This window comes from Carassius carassius, chromosome 9 (assembly GCF_963082965.1).
Source record: "Carassius carassius chromosome 9, fCarCar2.1, whole genome shotgun sequence".
Taxonomy (NCBI): Eukaryota; Metazoa; Chordata; class Actinopteri; order Cypriniformes; family Cyprinidae; genus Carassius; species Carassius carassius.
In genome coordinates this window covers 35,867,518-35,884,503 of record NC_081763.1, presented here as the reverse complement: position 1 = coordinate 35,884,503, position 16,986 = coordinate 35,867,518, and the positions used below count along the sequence as shown (strand labels likewise).

Sequence of the window (16,986 nt, the reverse complement as noted above, 5' to 3'; positions counted from 1 at the left end):
AAGCAAGCACACAGTGTTGAGTGACTCTCACACATGTGCTGAGTGTGAACAGATCCAGTCTAAACCAGTCGTCACGCACACGTCTGGATCTGTTTCCTCACACAGCACTTCAGCTCAGAGTTCAACAGAACACATGTTCATCCATGAGTGAGCTTCAGCTGAACAGAGCGTCTCAATGACAAACTAAAATCGAGTAAAATACTGAACTCATCAAATAATCTTTCTGTTCTACACATCTGACTGCAATGACAAGCTGATGCGTCTACAGTATCTGCAGGGTTAGAGGTGTGTGATTGTTCACTTGTTCCAGTGGATCTCGTAGGAGGTGTGTTCAGTGGTGTTTCCTGCGGAGCGCACCCTGTCCTTCACCACCCTGATCACCAGTCCTCCAGCCAGGGCCATCCCCGCCGCAGCTCTCCCGATCTCTCCCACAGCGCTCAGGACGCGTGCGGCTGCACTGGAGGTCACAGACTGCACTGCTGCACTCGATGCTACAGCTTCCCCAGCACTCATCACCCCTCCCTCTAGCACCGCCCCCAGCGCTGCTCCCGCCCCCACAGCTCCGCCCACTCCTGCAGCCACGCCCACCGCTGCAGCACCCATCGCTCCCACCTGCTGCATTGCCTCCAGCGCTGCCTCCCGTGGCCCCGGGGCCTGAGCGCCCGCTAGCGCTCCGACCGACCCTCCCAACACGCCGCCTGTCGCCGCTCCCAGAGCCACCGCGCTCTTCCCAGCCGCGGCTGCAACTATTGCTCCGAACGCTTTCCCTACGCCTGCGCTTCCTGCGGCCGAGACGCCTGCTAACCCCACCGATCCACCGCCCATCACAGAGGCTCCGGCTGCGACCGCTAGAGGAGCTGCGGCTCCGAACACGGCCCCTATGGCTGCACCGGTGGCTCCCGCCGCCACCAGCACTCTGATGCGCTCCAGGACCTTCCCGGAGAGAGCGGCTTCGGCTCGGATGCGGCTGAGAGCGGAGCGCAGGGCCTGGCGTCGGCTGTGACCTCTCCAGTGCTGCATGCGCCGCTGCTGCTCGTCCCGTATGACGCGCTCCGCCTGCAGGAACACACTGTTGGTGTAACAGGCTCCGCCCACGTCCTGCACCATCCTCTGCACCGTGGCTAGCAGCGCGTTCACCTGCGTGCGGTTCTGCGGCGCTCTGTTGTTGATGACGCAGTAGTGTCCGCCGCAGACGCGCAGCAGCTCCTTCAGTCGCTCCGGAGTGGACTCGTGCTCCAGGAAGCTCTCGATGCTGTCGTCCTCCAGCTGGTCTCCGTGTGTGAACAGCACCACCGTGTGGCGGAGCGCCTCCTCACCGAACACACGCAGCGTCTGCGTGACGACCCGGTCCTCCTCCGCGGTGTAGCGTCCCAGCGGGATCACCAGCAGGAAGGCATGCGGCCCGGGAGCCGTCAGAGCCACACATCGAGCCATCTCTGCGTGAACCTGAGTCTCGTCCAGACCAGTGTCTCCGAATCCTGGCATGTCCACCACCAGAACGCTCTTCATCGCCCCCCCGCCGGACTCCTCATCCTCACACAGCTGCGCTCGGCCGCACTCACACACACGGGTCACAGAACCTGCCCTAAGCGCAGACAGGAAGTGACGTCGCCCTAAGATGGTGTTTCCTGTGGCGCTCTTGCCGGAGCCGGTTCGTCCAATCAGAACGAGTCTCAGCTGTGTCTCCTCCTCTCCACTCCACTGATCTGGAATCAGAACAGTCTCTGTTATCATCATCATCTCTAGCTCAACACACACAAGCTGTCGCGCTATTACTAACTGTAAAATAGTCTCTTCCAGAACTCCTTGCAAATTGCAATGTCAAAGAACTGGACTATTATAAGAGTTTAATGAAAACTATTATTATTATTATTTTAAATGACAATATATCAGAAAAGAATGAAGAAAGAATATAAAGGACAGCATTCATTAGTTCTTTCAAAACACTTCGCTAAAAATAAATAACTGATCTATACATATTTGATAGTACTGTTAATAAGCAATATCAGCTTGATAATGAGCCAAAACATAAAAGCAATAAAGACGTCTCTCGACAGGATTCAAAATGAGTTAAAAAAATGTAAATAGTATTCTGACACTAATCATACATTATAATTATTACTGTCAGAACTCAGAGTTAAATGTGTGTTCTGTGCTGACTCTAGATCAGTTATTAAGATGATGTTCGGTAATCTGATCAGTTTTAACTGTAAGCTGTTGTCTCCAGATGTTTCTGTGAGACAGAGTGATGTAATTGTTCATAATCCCGGGTGAGCTCTTCGTAACTCAGCTGGATCTGATTGATGATGATTTCACCTGATCTTGGATTGGTTGGTTCTTCTAAACTCATTCTGTAGTTGTTGTCATAGCAACAGATGCAGTTTAAACCTGCTCCAGAGCTGCTTATTTAATGAAAACTGGATTAGATCGCATCTTTTAAAACCAGAACTGAGACTAAAAATATGTCCACTACCATCGCTGCTTTATTAGTAGAGTATCCTACTGATACTGGACAGTGATTTAAAGTAATAATCAGTTACAAATTAATATAAAGAGAAAATAAAAAAAAAACACCTCCGAATATTACATTTAATTTGAAATATGAATTGCTAATTACTACAATGAAATAAAAATGTAAAGGCAGTACAAATATTAGAAGTTGCAAATATAAATAATTGGGATATATATTCATTATATTATATATTATTCATTTCTTTATTCATGTAAAAAAAATCTAATAAAAACTGCACATTTCATTGATCTATTATAACATTTATGTAGGTTTGTTCTCTTGGCTGTTTCTTTATAAAATGTTCAAATTGTACTTTCCTTAGGCTGCCATACACCGGTCCAACAGGACTACCGATGAGAACTAGCCATCGGCTAACTCTGCCATGTTACAGGCGTACTGTTGTTAATATCCACTGTCCCGATAAATAAACAAACAAACATAAAAGTCCAGAAATTAGTCAAGGTTTTCGTCAGGCATCTTTATTAATATTATGACGTCATTTAAAATTGGAGGCATTGAATTGTTACAGTGCCCCTTCTCACTTGGTAAATTACCCATTAAATTAGCTAAATTAGACCAACAGGCTTTGTTGTCGTGGTTACTGGTTTACAAACACAATGTTTCACCTCCCCGTTGTTTTATTGGGAATAATCAGAATATTGTGTATAGATATACATCATTATTTTTTGAGAGATGGTATTTAAATAACATATACTCTGTTACTCAGTTGATAGTTGACAATGGTCAGCTGTATTCCTTTTCAGAATTTTCCAGGAAATTAGATTGTGGGGCTTCATTAAAAGAATATAACACTGTATTAATGTCCTTCCTAGTGCTATAAAAACTCTACTGAAAGGAGAGCAAAGCTTTAATCCTGTTTCTATTTATACCCCTAACAATTCTATCCCAGTAGAAGGGATTTTGATGGTCCACGACAAATTCAATAACCGCTTTGTTCGAAATCATATCAACAGAAATATTATATTATAAAATATATATGATACAAATATTTATTTATTATTTTTTTATGTTTGAAGGAATTGCTAATAAGCAAAGAAGGCATTCTTAAGCAGTAGGCCCTAGGCTAATTTTCCTTTGAACATGAAATGAATCCAGGTTTATTATTATTATATAATATCTATAGTATAGTGTAATTATTATAGGTCTATTTTTTATTTACATTTCTTACTTTTTTACTGTATTTCTATGTTCTAAGTTCCTTGTTCGTGTTCGTCCATTTAATTAAACGCAAATAAAACGAAACATGCGTTTCTTTTTTACATTTATATTCAACAGGGGAGCAATTGAAAAAATTTCAGAGTAGCAATTTTAACAGAATATGAATAATAACAGAATATGCAATTTATTAAAAAAAAAAAAAAAAAACCCGTATACGTTTACCCGCGGGATTTCGCGGGCGGGAGCGGGACGAAACTTGATTGTTTGCGGGCGGGAGCGGGAGAAAATAACTTATATTTTTGCGGGAGCGGGACGGAAAAATCCCTCCCGCGCAGGTCTCTACTTCACAGAGGCGCGACTAAACAACTCTTTCATTTTTGTGCATTTATTATTTCGGCGGAACAGAGACGGATCTACGAATACGAGAAAGAAAAGAAGAAAGGAGACCAGGGGTGCGTTTCCCAAAAGCATAGTTGCTAACCTGTTAGCAACTTAGTTGGTTGGCAATGGGACATTGTATTGCAACCAACAAAGTTGCTAACTTAGTTAGTTAGCAAATATGCTTTTGGGAAACGCATCCCTGGACCATACCTCCACACACACACACACACACACACACACACACACACACACATATGGATATTGGGAATTATTGGGAATTATCTTGTTGTTGGTGTTAGTTACTACACAATTCAGGAGTTTAAAAGCCACAAGTCTTTGGACAGTTAATGCGTGAAGAAAGCAGTCGAGTTCACCACAGAATCAACATCTCTGTCAAATCTTGTGAGAAACATTCAGATTCAGTGGAGGATTCTGTTAAAGCTGATATCAGAACAAACTCCACTGATGTGGAAACCAGGAAAACATTGCTCAATAAACACAATCTCCACCATTCACCAGGGATTTCACACGGTTTAATGGTTTCCAGTGATTTGAAATGCGTCACACAACTTTTCTCAGCACTGCAATGCTTTAAGTATTACCGAATTTGAAAGTTATTTTTTAATGTGTCGATATTTGTTTATCTTTAATGGGTTTCCCCCATGTATAAAACTAAAAGTTTTATAATGTAGGAAAGCAAACGCTTATTAAAAAAAAAAGAAAAGATATTAATGACTAGTAGATGGCTGCAGAGAAGTACTTCTAGGCCATTTCCACTCACTAATATAGACGATCTTTTGTATTCATTAAATTATATTTAGACATTATGAATGACAGTAATAAAAGTAGATTTTATCAGATGTAATAAACTGTATTTATTGCATCTGTAAGAGGTCTGCTAAAGATCTGGGAATCATCTGCTGTTTACTCTGATAAACGACTCAGAAGCAGTTTTACATCTGTTCTAATAAATGTCTAATATCTGACAGGAAACATCTCTGAGATGTAGATGTGTGATTAGGGATAGTGTTACTGTCAGGTGCTGGAGAAACCTTGTGTAGATGTTAATGGCTCTAGTGATCAAACGTTAAACATTAGTCTGAGCCCTACAGTGTTCTCCGAGTCAGAAGAGTCAGAACAGTGTTAGAAGGATGTTATCTGTGGTTACATTTCACAGCAAAACAATAAGAAATGTCGCAAATATCAAAGCAGATTTTGAGAAACTGCGCAGAAAAATCAGTCATTTTGATCGCAAAAAAAAGAAAAACAGTTCGTGAAATGTTGGAGGGCCTGATTTGACAGATCCTGATCAGCGCGATGATTTCATCTGGGATGTGACATCTAATCTGAGATGTATTAAGAGTCGTGTGAAGAACAGGCCTGAGCTCATGTAAACAAGCCTGCGATCAGCGACACAAACAGTGCGTTCATGAAGTTCAGCTGTTTAATCCTACACAAATAGCACATATACACACACAAACAGGCCTCCAGTGCCTCCTGAGTAATATCTGATATAGATATATGATCTTTACACACCTGGAAGAGCCTTCGCAGACATGCTGCTCGTGTCACAGCGACACTGTTGTTCCGTTACTCGCGGAAGCGGAAGATCAAACGTCATCACGGAGAGTTTGAACGCAGAATTGGCGCCACCTGGCGGACGCGCGGGAAATATCAGCGCAGCAGCCTCGTGTTGACTTACTGGACTAAACCTTCCTCGTGTCCTTCTTCCTTTGCTGCAGCCTGGAATTGAACTACTGGTTTCGTCTGGTCAGAGGAGAACTGGCCCCCCAACTGAGCCTGGTTTCTCCCAAGGTTTTTTTCTCCATTCTGTCACCGATGGAGTTTCGGTTCCTTGCCGCTGTCGCCTCTGGCTTGCTTAGTTGGGGACACTTCATCTACAGCGATATCGTTGACTTGATTGCAAATAAATGCACAGACACTATTTAACTGAACAGAGATGACATCACTGAATCCAATGATGAACTGCCTTTAACTATCATTTTGCATTATTGACACTGTTTTCCTAATGAATGTTGTTCAGTTGCTTTGACGCAATGTATTTTGTTTAAAGCGCTATATAAATAAAGGTGACTTGACACTCTCTCAAATGGTCTGGGGTCACAGAAACTAGTGAATAAACAACATTAAAACATCAACAGTGGCTTCATATTCAGGAGGTTTAATCGTGGAGATTTCAATATGACAAATCGGAATTTTGATCAATTCTCCAGCAGTTCAGCATAGAGCCCAGACTAAATAATATATGAAAGTGACATACAGCCAAGTATGGTGACCCATACTCAGAACACACACACACACACACACACACACACACACACACACACACACACACACACACACACACACACACACACACACACACACACACACACACACACACACACACCGGAGCAGTGGGTATCATTTATGCTGCGGCGCCCGGGGAGCAGTTGGGGGTTCAATGCCTTGCTCAAGGGCACCTAAGTCGTGGTATTGAAGGTGGAGACAGCACTGTACATGCACTCCCCCCCCCACCCACAATTCCTGCCGGCCCGGGACTCAAACTCACAACCTTTCGATTGCAAGTCCGACTCTCTAACCATTAGGCCACAACTTCCCTATAGATGAGATAATGATGATTGTGGTCTGGAAATCAACTTTGTGCTTCGTGTTGGAAGTGGAAAAAAGGACACTTCTCATATTTATTAACTTTTTTCTAAACAAAATGTTAAATATATTAGGGGTGTGTGATATTGATAACAATACTGTGATAAAAGAAAATACAACCATCAATGCATTTGTTATATTTTTTGTAAAATATACCATCAGTTTTTTTTTATATTAGTGCTACCAGTATTATAACATCAATATTGTAACTTATTTGTACCATTTTAACTTTTAATTTAGTGCAATATTTTATCTTTGCAACATTTTAGTGTCATTGATATCAATAAGAACTGCAGCTGGATTTGTATTATATAATGGTGAGATAGCAATGTTCCTCAATACGACTGGTAAAACTGATGAGTTCCCAGAATCACAAGACACAGACTCGCTGGCCAACATCTCATTCAGAGTCAACACATTGGGGTATCTGAATGATCCCAGTTTGAGACTTCAGGGAAAGGACATTTTTGTGCACGAACTGCACCGCAACATGAAAAGCCTTCAAGACCAAACTTGCACTGTTCTCCAGACAGATATCCAGCCGAGATTATACTAATTTTCCTACACTGATCGGACTATGCACACCAATAACACAGTCTTGCATCGAGAGGTACAGCAGCACTTTGATCGACCTGCAGGCAGAATTTTCCGTTGCTTCACAAACTTTGCAAACATTGAGACTGAGCTTGACCTTGTCGCATGCCCCGTATTATTTGACAGTGGGAAAGCACCAGACACACAGCTGGAACTCATCGACATCCAGTGTGATCAGGGGCGGACTGACCATCTGGAGGTTCTGGACAATCCTGAACAGCCGTCCATCTTAAGGCTGTCGGCCTGCTGATTCATCAAAGAAAAAGTGTCAGATAAAGTCACGTTGACAGCCGACAAAAGGGGCACTAATGCAATATATTTTTGCTTATAAGAAACCGAAACTGATGTATACACCCCACAATGTCATTTAGTACAACCTGCTGGATCATTTTAGACTCGGATGATCAATTTTAAAATATTTAAAATGCAAGTCACATAAAGAGTTTTCAGTTTAATACTATCTCCATCCTGGGGAGGTCATTAGTTTCCAGCCGCTCCCTGTATTAATTTCACCATAGGAGGACGTGCACTCTGTCCATAAAAACAGGATTTTCCAGTCAAGATGGTAAACAGATTATCTTTTTTTGTATATTTTTACAAGTTGTGACGGGATGAAGAAGCACACTACACGAGGATGCAGGTAAGTTCCCCGAAGGGTGGATTTTTATTGATAAAGTGACGGGGAAAAAAAGACCAATGTGAGGGGGTTTGGTGCTCGACTTCTTTCTCTCTCTCTGCTCTCCTTTCGTGCACTGTGCTGTGTGGGTCAGTGATCTCCCTTCGTGGCGGGGCTGGTGGTCACACACTGCTCTCTGCAGATAGAGGATATGGTTAGCCGAGTCTTTTGGAGACATCTCTCACCTCTATGCTCATCTCCCAGGCTCATAAACCTGGTGCCTGATGGGACGCAGGTGTGGCTGCTCAGCCCGTGATGAGGAGGTGCAGGTGTGGCTGCTCAGTTTCCAGGGCAACGTATATCCTAGAGAGACCGCAGGCGTTCGCGTTGGCCATCCCCGCCCGGTGTTGCGCGGTGAAGTTGAAGTCCTGGAGTGCGAGGAACCATTGAGTCATCCTGGCATTCATATCTTTGGCTTGGGCCATCCACTGCAGAGGGGCGAGGTCATTGATCATGGGGTGAACTGGCGGCCGAGGAGGTAATATCGGAGCTCCAGGACTGCCCACTTGACGGCCAATGCCTCCCTTTCAACGGTTGCGTACAATCGCTCTGCTAGATATCACACTATAGAGACTGTGTCTGTTCCCCGAACTAGAAAATACAAAAAACGTCCAAACCAAGTTAAGATTAACAATTTAATTGAGGTTCAACAAATAAAAAACAGAAGCAATATGGATAAACAAATGAAAAGCTTGGCTTATTGAATATCAGATCCCTTTCTACGAAAACACTTTTTGTAAATAATATGATCACTGATCATAATATAGATGTACTCTGTTTTACAGAAACCTGGCTAAAACCTGATGATTACATTATTTTAAATGAGTCCACCCCCCAAGATTACTGTTATAAACATGAGCCACGTCTAAAAGGCAAAGGGGGAGGTGTTGCTTCAATTTATAACAACGTTTTCAGGATTTCTCAGAGGGCAGGCTACAAGTATAACTCGTTTGAAGTAATGGTGCTTCATATAACATTATCCAAAGAAACAAATGTTAGTGATAAATCCCCTGTTATGTTTGTACTGGCTACTGTATACAGGCCACCAGGGCACCATACAGACTTTATTAAAGAGTTTGGTGATTTTACATCCGAGTTAGTTCTGGCTGCAGATAAAGTTTTAATAGTTGGTGATTTTAATATCCATGTTGATAATGAAAACGATGCATTGGGATCAGCATTTATAGACATTCTGAACTCTATTGGTGTTAGACAACACGTTTCAGGACCTACTCATTGTCGAAATCATACTCTAGATTTAATACTGTCACATGGAATTGATGTTGATGGTGTTGAAATTATTCAGCCAAGTGATGATATCTCAGATCATTATTTAGTTCTTTGCAAAATTCATATAGCCAAAATTGTAAATTCTACTTCTTGTTACAAGTATGGAAGAACCATCACTTCTACCACAAAAGACTGCTTTTTAAGTTATCTTCCTGATGTATCCAAATTCCTTAGCATATCCAAAACCTCAGAACAACTTGATGATGTAACAGAAACTATGGACTCTCTCTTTTCTAGCACTTTAAATAAAGTTGCTCCTTTACGCTTAAGGAAGGTTAAGGAAAACAGTTTGACACCATGGTATAAATGAGCATACTCGCACCCTAAAGAGAGCAGCCCGAAAAATGGAGCGCAGCTGCAGGAAAACAAAACTAGAGGTATTTCGTATTGCTTGGCGGGAAAGTAACATATCCTACAGAAAAGCATTAAAAACTGCTAGATCCGATTACTTTTCTTCTCTTTTTAGAAGAAAACAAATATAACCCCAGGTATTTATTCAATACAGTGGCTAAATTAACGAAATTGACTTGACGCCGGTACAGGATGGCTGCCTCCGTGACATGCTCTGCATATGTTTTTGTCTTTTTGTTAGTTTGTCCTGTCTTTAGTTATATTCCTGCAATCAGTTTCACCAGGGATGAACTGCTGAACATTCGGCAGAACGCACCACAAGATGTTTTTCCGGATTTCAATTATTCAGACGTTTTACTGAATATTGTTATCGGAGGAGCAGCGGCGCTGATCAAGCGCTTCAGGACGCGCAGACGGGGAAAGCGAGCTGGCGCGCTCGTCAGACTCAGGAAGCGCGGATTTCGAACGCCGTTGCCTAGCATCCATCTGGCAAATCTACGCTCTCTACCCAACAAAACGGATGAACTCCTTCTGTTTTCTCGGACAAATAAGGATTTCACACACTCTGCTGCTCTGTGTTTCATGGAAACCTGGCTGAATGACGCCATACCGGACAGCGCGCTCCATCTGCCGGGCTTTCAGCTGTTTAGAGCGGATCGCGACGCAGAATCAATGGGGAAATCGCGCGGCGGCGGGACATGCTTTTACATCAATGAACGGTGGTGTACAGATGTAATTGTGTTAAAGAAGATGTGCTGTCCTAATCTAGAAATGCAGTTTGTCAACTGCAAGCCGTTCTATTCGCCGCGGGAGTTTCACTCGCTCATTCTGGTTAGTGTTTACATCCCTCCTCAAGCGCACGTGAGCTCAGCTTTACAGAGACAAGTAAGTCTGGCTTTACAGAAACTCGCTGAGCACATTACAGAGATAGAACAACAACACCCAGACTCTGTTTTAATCATTCTCGGGGACTTTAATAAAGCCAATCTCTCCCGTGAACTGCCAAAATACAGACAGCATGTTACTTGTCCCACAAGAGACAGTAATATATTGGATCACTGTTACACCACAATAAAGGATGCATATCACTCTGTTCCACGAGCAGCTTTGGGACGTTCTGATCACCTTCTGGTTCATCTTATACTGACCTACAGGCAGAAACTAAAATCAGCTAAACCTGTATTAAGGACTGTAAAAAGATGGACTAATGAAGCAGAGCAGGATTTACAATCTTGTTTTGACCTCACTGATTGGAGTGTTTTTGAAGCTGCTGCCACCGATCTGGACGAACTCACAGAGACCGTAACATCATATATCAGTTTCTGTGAGGATATGTGTATTCCTACCAAGACTCAACTAAATTACAACAATGACAAACCGTGGTTCACTGCAAAACTCAGACAGCTCCGTCAGGCCAAAGAAGATGCTTACGTGAAGGGGGACAATGTCTTGTATAAACAGGCTAAATACACACTGGAAAAGGAGATCAGAGTGGCAAAGAGGAATTATTCTGAAAAAATAAGGACTCAGTTCACTTCGAACGACTCAGCATCAGTGTGGAAAAATCTAAAGAAGATCACCAATTACAAGACACCACCCCCCAGCACTGTGGAGAATCAACGACTGGCAGACGATCTGAACGAGTTTTACTGCAGGTTTGAAAGAACACCCATCACCTGCCCTGAACACCTCTCCACACAACCGTTCACACCAATAACAACTCCTGCAACCAACCCTGAATGCCTCTCCAAACAACCGTTCACACCAATAACAACTCCTGCAACCAACCCTGAATGCCTCTCCTATCAAGCGCTCTCACCATTCACACCTCCTGCATCCCCCCTCTCCCCCACACCTGCAATACAGATCAGCGAGGATGCGGTGCGCCAGGTCTTCAGGAAGCAGAAAAGGAAAAAAGCACCAGGCCCAGATTGTGTTACACCAGCCTGTCTGAAATCCTGTGCTGACCAGCTGGCCCCCATCTTCACAAAGATCTTCAACAGATCGCTGGAGCTGTGCGAAGTCCCTTCATGCTTCAAACGCTCCACCATCATCCCCATCCCAAAGAAATCCAAAATTACAGGACTAAATGACTACAGGCCTGTGGCTCTAACGTCTGTAGTCATGAAGTCATTTGAAAAACTGGTGCTGGCCCACCTGAAGGACATCACTGGACCCTTGCTGGATCCTCTTCAGTTTGCCTACAGAGCAAACAGGTCTGTGGACGATGCAGTAAACATTGGACTGCATTATGTTCTGCAACACCTAGACAGACCGGGGACCTATGTGAGGATCCTGTTTGTGGACTTCAGCTCTGCCTTCAACACGATCATGCCAAACCTCCTCCTGCCCAAACTAACTCAGCTCTCCGTGCCCACCTCCGTCTGTCAGTGGATCAACAGCTTCCTGACAGACAGGCAGCAGCTAGTGAGGCTGGGAAAATACACATCCAGCACCCGTACAATCAGCACCGGAGCTCCCCAGGGCTGAAATCCTATATGAAAATAACTGAATCCAATGATGAACTGCCTTTAACTATCATTTTTGCATTATTGACACTGTTTTCCTAATGAATGTTGTTCAGTTGCTTTGACGCAATGTATTTTGTTTAAAGCGCTATATAAATAAAGGTGACATTGACATTGACATGGACATTGGTGTCAGCTTTCGGCTGATATATATCACTGGGTGTTCCTCACCGTCGTGGACCTGGGACAGGACAGCTCCCGACCCAGTGTCAGATGCTACAGTGTCTACTGAGGCCGTTACCCACCTGGTTGCCCAGGTACTTTGCTTCGCCGAGGGCCAGGTGACAATTCTGGGGGTTGGCGGTCAGGTCAGTGCGGTGTAGTTCCAACAGCACCTTCCGCAGCCATTCCAGATGGTCTTCTCAAGTCTCAGAGTGGACAATGACGTCATTGAGGTAGAGTGGAAGTCCATTAGGCGCTGGAAGGAGACGGGGGCCCCGTGCAGGCCAAAGGGAAGGACCTGGTACTGCCAATGGCTGCTTGGGGTGGAGAAGGCCTGCTCCATTAAGGGGACCTGCCAGTAGTCCTTGGTGAGATCAAGGGTTGAGATAAAATGGGCCCTTCCGAGGTGATCCAGCTCGTCGACCCAGGGCATCAATGGTTGCATGATGGTTTGATGACCCCTAACCTCAGCATCTCCTGTACCTCTTCCTCAATGGCCTGTCGCCGAGCCTCCGGGACACAATAAGGCAGCTGCCGGATGATGACTCCAGGTGGTGTGTGGACGTCGTGCTCGAGAACGTGGGTCTGCCCAGGCTGGGGGGAGAACACATCAGAAAACTGACTGACCAGATATTGCAGCTCCGACTTTTGGGCGGCCGAGAGATGAGGGTCCATGTCGACAACCACGAGAGTTGAGTTAGCGAGGGCAGGGAGCTGGGGACCGGTCCCGACCCCGCGCTTCAGGAAATTCACGTGATACAGCTGGTCCTCTTTTCTTTTTCCTGGCTGCCGTCACTCAGTAGGTGACGGGTCCGACCTTTTCCGTTAGGGTGTATGGCCCCTGCCAGGTGGCCAGGAATTTGCAGGTGGCCATGGGGACCAGGACCATAACGTGGTCTCCTGGCTGGAACTCCCATGGTTGGGCCACCCTGTTGTAGTGTCGCTGCTGCACAACAGACCAACAAACCTTCTCCTCTCACCATCCCTCGTTACGATAGTAAGCCTGGCCGGAAACAACAGCGCTGGTTTTAGGCCGAGACTGTACAGCTCAGATAACACCTCTCTGTACTTGGAGCATTGTTCCATCACCTCCGGCGCATATTCTTCATAAATAGAGATAGGTGTGCCTCGGTAGTAAAGCTTTCCCCTCCTCGCTCTGGCCTCGCGGATGATCTTTTGCTTTTGTTGGAATTTATGTAGCAGAATGATAACAGGTCTGGGCCTCTGCCCCGGCTTCGGTTGATCTGACAGCGACCGGTGGGCTCTATCACATTCCGGTGGAGATTCCAGTACTCCGTCACCAAATACTTCCGTAAGTAGTTCTTAAAAGAAGATTGACGGTCGGGGCCCTCCAATGGATTCAGGTAGTCCTATAATTCTTATGTTATTGTGCTGGCTACGAGACTCAAGATCTACGACTTTGGCTAGCAATTTAGTGTTGCTCTCTGTTTCTTCTGCTAAATGTTACACTGTCAGACATGCAAAAGAAATCTAATGTATCTCTTGCTCTGGCTACTGTGTATAGATCACCAGGGCCGTATACAGAATTCCTAAAATAATTTGCAGATTTCCTCTCAGACCTTCTGGTTACAGTTGATAAGGCGCTAATCATGGGAGATTTTAACATTCACGTTGATAATACAAATGATGCATTAGGACTTGCGTTTACTGACCTAATAAACTCCTTTGGAGTCAAGCAAAATGTCACCGGGCCCACTCATCGTTTTAATCATACACTAGATTTAATTATATCGCATGGAATCGATCTTACTGCTATAGATATCGTACCTCAATGTGATGATGTTACAGACCATTTCCTTGTATCATGCATGTTGCCCTCATCAAATTGAAAAAGGAAGACTCTCTCAAGAAAGTAACTCGTAGTCTTGAACGCAAATGGAGAAAAACTAAGTTGGAAGTTTTTAGAAATTGCATGGAAAAACAGTATGTCCAGCTATAGACAGGCCCTAAAAACTGCTAGGGCAGAGCATATACACAAACTCATTGAAAATAACCAAAACAATCCAAGGTTTTTATTTAGCACAGTGGCTAAATTAACAAATTACCAGACGCCACCTGATTCAAATATTCCACCAACGTTAAATAGTAATGACTTTATGAATTTCTTCACTGATAAAATAGATAAAATTAGAAATACAATAGCGAATGTAGATTCTACAGCGTCTAACACTTCAGTTTCATCCATCGCACCCAAAGATAAACTGCAGTGCTTTACAAATATATGACAGGAAGAGCTAAATAAACTTATCACTGTATCTAAACCAACAACATGTTTATTAGATCCTGTACCCACTAAATTACTAAAAGAGCTGTTACCTGTAGCCGAAGAACCGCTTCTCAATATCATTAACTCGTTATCTTTAGGTCACGTCCCAAAACCATTCAAGCTGGCGGTTATCAAGCCTCTTATTAAGAAACCAAAACTAGATCCTAGTGTACTGGCAAATTATAGGCCCATTTCAAATCTTCCATTTATGTCTAAAATTTTAGAAAAAGTTGTGTCTGCTCAATTGAGCTCCTTCCTGCATAAAAATGATCTGTATGAAGAATTTCAGTCAGGTTTCAGGCCCCATCATAGCACAGAAACTGCACTTGTTAAAATTACAAATGACCTGCTTCTTGCGTCAGATCAAGGCTGCATCTCATTTCTAGTCTTACTTGATCTTAGTGCTGCGTTCGACACCATAGATCATGACATTCTCATAGATCTATTACAAAACTATACAGGTATTCAAGGGCAGGCTCTAAGATGGTTTAGATCCTACCTGTCCGATCGCTACCATTTTGTTTATTTAAATGGGGAGTCATCTCATTTATCACCAGTAAAATATGGAGTGCCACAAGGATCCGTCCTAGGTCCCCTTCTATTTTCAATATACATGTTGCCCCTTGGTAATATTATTAGAAAATACGGAATTAGCTTCCACTGTTATGCTGATGATACTCAGATATATGTCAACGAGACCAGATGAAACTTCTCAATTATCTAAGCTAACAGAGTGTGTTAAAAATGTAAAAGATTGCACTGGCTACCTATTAAGTTCCGTATCAGTTACAAATTATCATTACTTACCTATAAGGCCCTAAATGGTTTAGCTCCTGCGTACCTAACTAGCCTTCTACCACGCTACAACCCATCACGCTCCCTAAGGTCACAAAACGCTGGACTTTTGGTAGTTCCTAGGATAGCAAAGTCCACTAAAGGAGGTAGAGCTTTTTCACATGTGGCTCCCAAACTCTGGAATAGCCTTCCTGATAATGTTCGGGGTTCAGACACACTCTCTCTGTTTAAATCTAGATTAAAAACACATCTCTTTCGCCAAGCATTCAAATAATGCATCTTAAATTGTGACTGCAGTTGCATCTGATCAAATGTGCATTTTTATTCTTTAGCTTGGGTTAAACTAATTAATTTAACTTTGTTGGATCAGCAGCTATGCTAATGATGTCTCTATTTGTTTCTCTGTTTCAGCTGGATCTTCATCCCGTGGTAACTAGGATTTCCACAAGCTCCAGTCTGGATCCAGAACACCTGAGAAGAGATGATGCTGACCCTCAGATGACCCCAGATGATGCTGACCCTGAATCAACAACAGAACTAACTAATATTGCTACAAGTGTGACTGCATCATATAATAATTGCTGTTAATAATGTTCATCGTCTGGCTGACTACGTCTTGTATTATTTTTTCTGAAAAATCCTGTCATATGCACACAAACTGACAGTCACCACTAATAAGCTACTACTAAATATTGTAGAAACGTAATTTTCTGTAAAGTTGCTTTGTAACGATTTGTATTGTAAAAAGCGCTATACAAATAAACTTGAATTGAATTGAATCATAAGGATTGCACAAGTCATTTCCAATCCTGTGCGTTTACGTGTGTTTCGAGCATGGCAATCTTTGAGGTGTGGTCTGTCATGGCCGTTTGAATTTGGTCTAGCTTTACCTCGAGTGTTGAAACGGCGGTATTAAAGTCTGCAGAAGGAGCAGCGCGGTGTTCCTCAAGAAGGCTAGCGATGGCAGCCATGTTAACCTCTTTGCCGTTTTTATGGGAACTTAAGCACAAGCTTGTTTTGCTGAACTTTATTCTTGTACATACAGACTCTGTTTTGAGCAGTGTATAAATTACTGAATGAAAAGGCTTTCTTTTACCATATGTAAATATATAAAAATTTTAAACTTCTTGCTTGACTTCAAGCAGCAAATCTCTGTGATCGGTATTCGGTTAGTTCGTGTGAAATGCTAGACACTTCTCCTTGAATGAGGATGAGATTAGACAGCTGCAGTCTTCATCTAATCGTGTTTGTGGCAGATGTATAAGTGTAGAGCTATAGCGCTTTACTGTGCTGGTGGAGTAAGAATACACTGCTTTGAGTCAGAACAGACATTGCATGACGTCATGTGAAAAGGGTCTATATGCTTGTTGGAGACTCACACACTCAGGAGCTAGAGAGCTGACTGAGACTCTGCATGAGCGACAGTGTTAGAGTTCAGAGCTGTTTTCACTATATAACTAGACAAGAAACTGGACCGGATGTGCATGTCCAACATGAAAACATGTTGCACCATGATGTAGGTGGAAAGACAATCATTCATATAATTTTCATAAGTAAGGAT

At 43.4% G+C, this 16,986-nt stretch overlaps 1 protein-coding gene across 1 annotated transcript in view; it reads right to left on the bottom strand.

Annotated features, from left to right (window-relative positions):
• The window catches only part of LOC132149704 (uncharacterized), a 5,765-nt gene extending 34 nt beyond the window's left edge, over nucleotides 1–5,731 (bottom strand). The window contains exons 1-2 of the mRNA XM_059559113.1: nucleotides 5,609–5,731; nucleotides 1–1,706 (exon numbers count right to left, since the gene is read on the bottom strand). The exon at nucleotides 1–1,706 is cut by the window's left edge and continues 34 nt beyond it. Of these exons, the coding sequence (XP_059415096.1) occupies nucleotides 298–1,706; nucleotides 5,609–5,693 (1,494 nt within the window). The 5' untranslated portion in view covers nucleotides 5,694–5,731 and the 3' untranslated portion in view covers nucleotides 1–297. The remainder of the gene's footprint in view (nucleotides 1,707–5,608) is intronic.
• Between the last annotated feature and the right edge of the window lie 11,255 nt (nucleotides 5,732–16,986).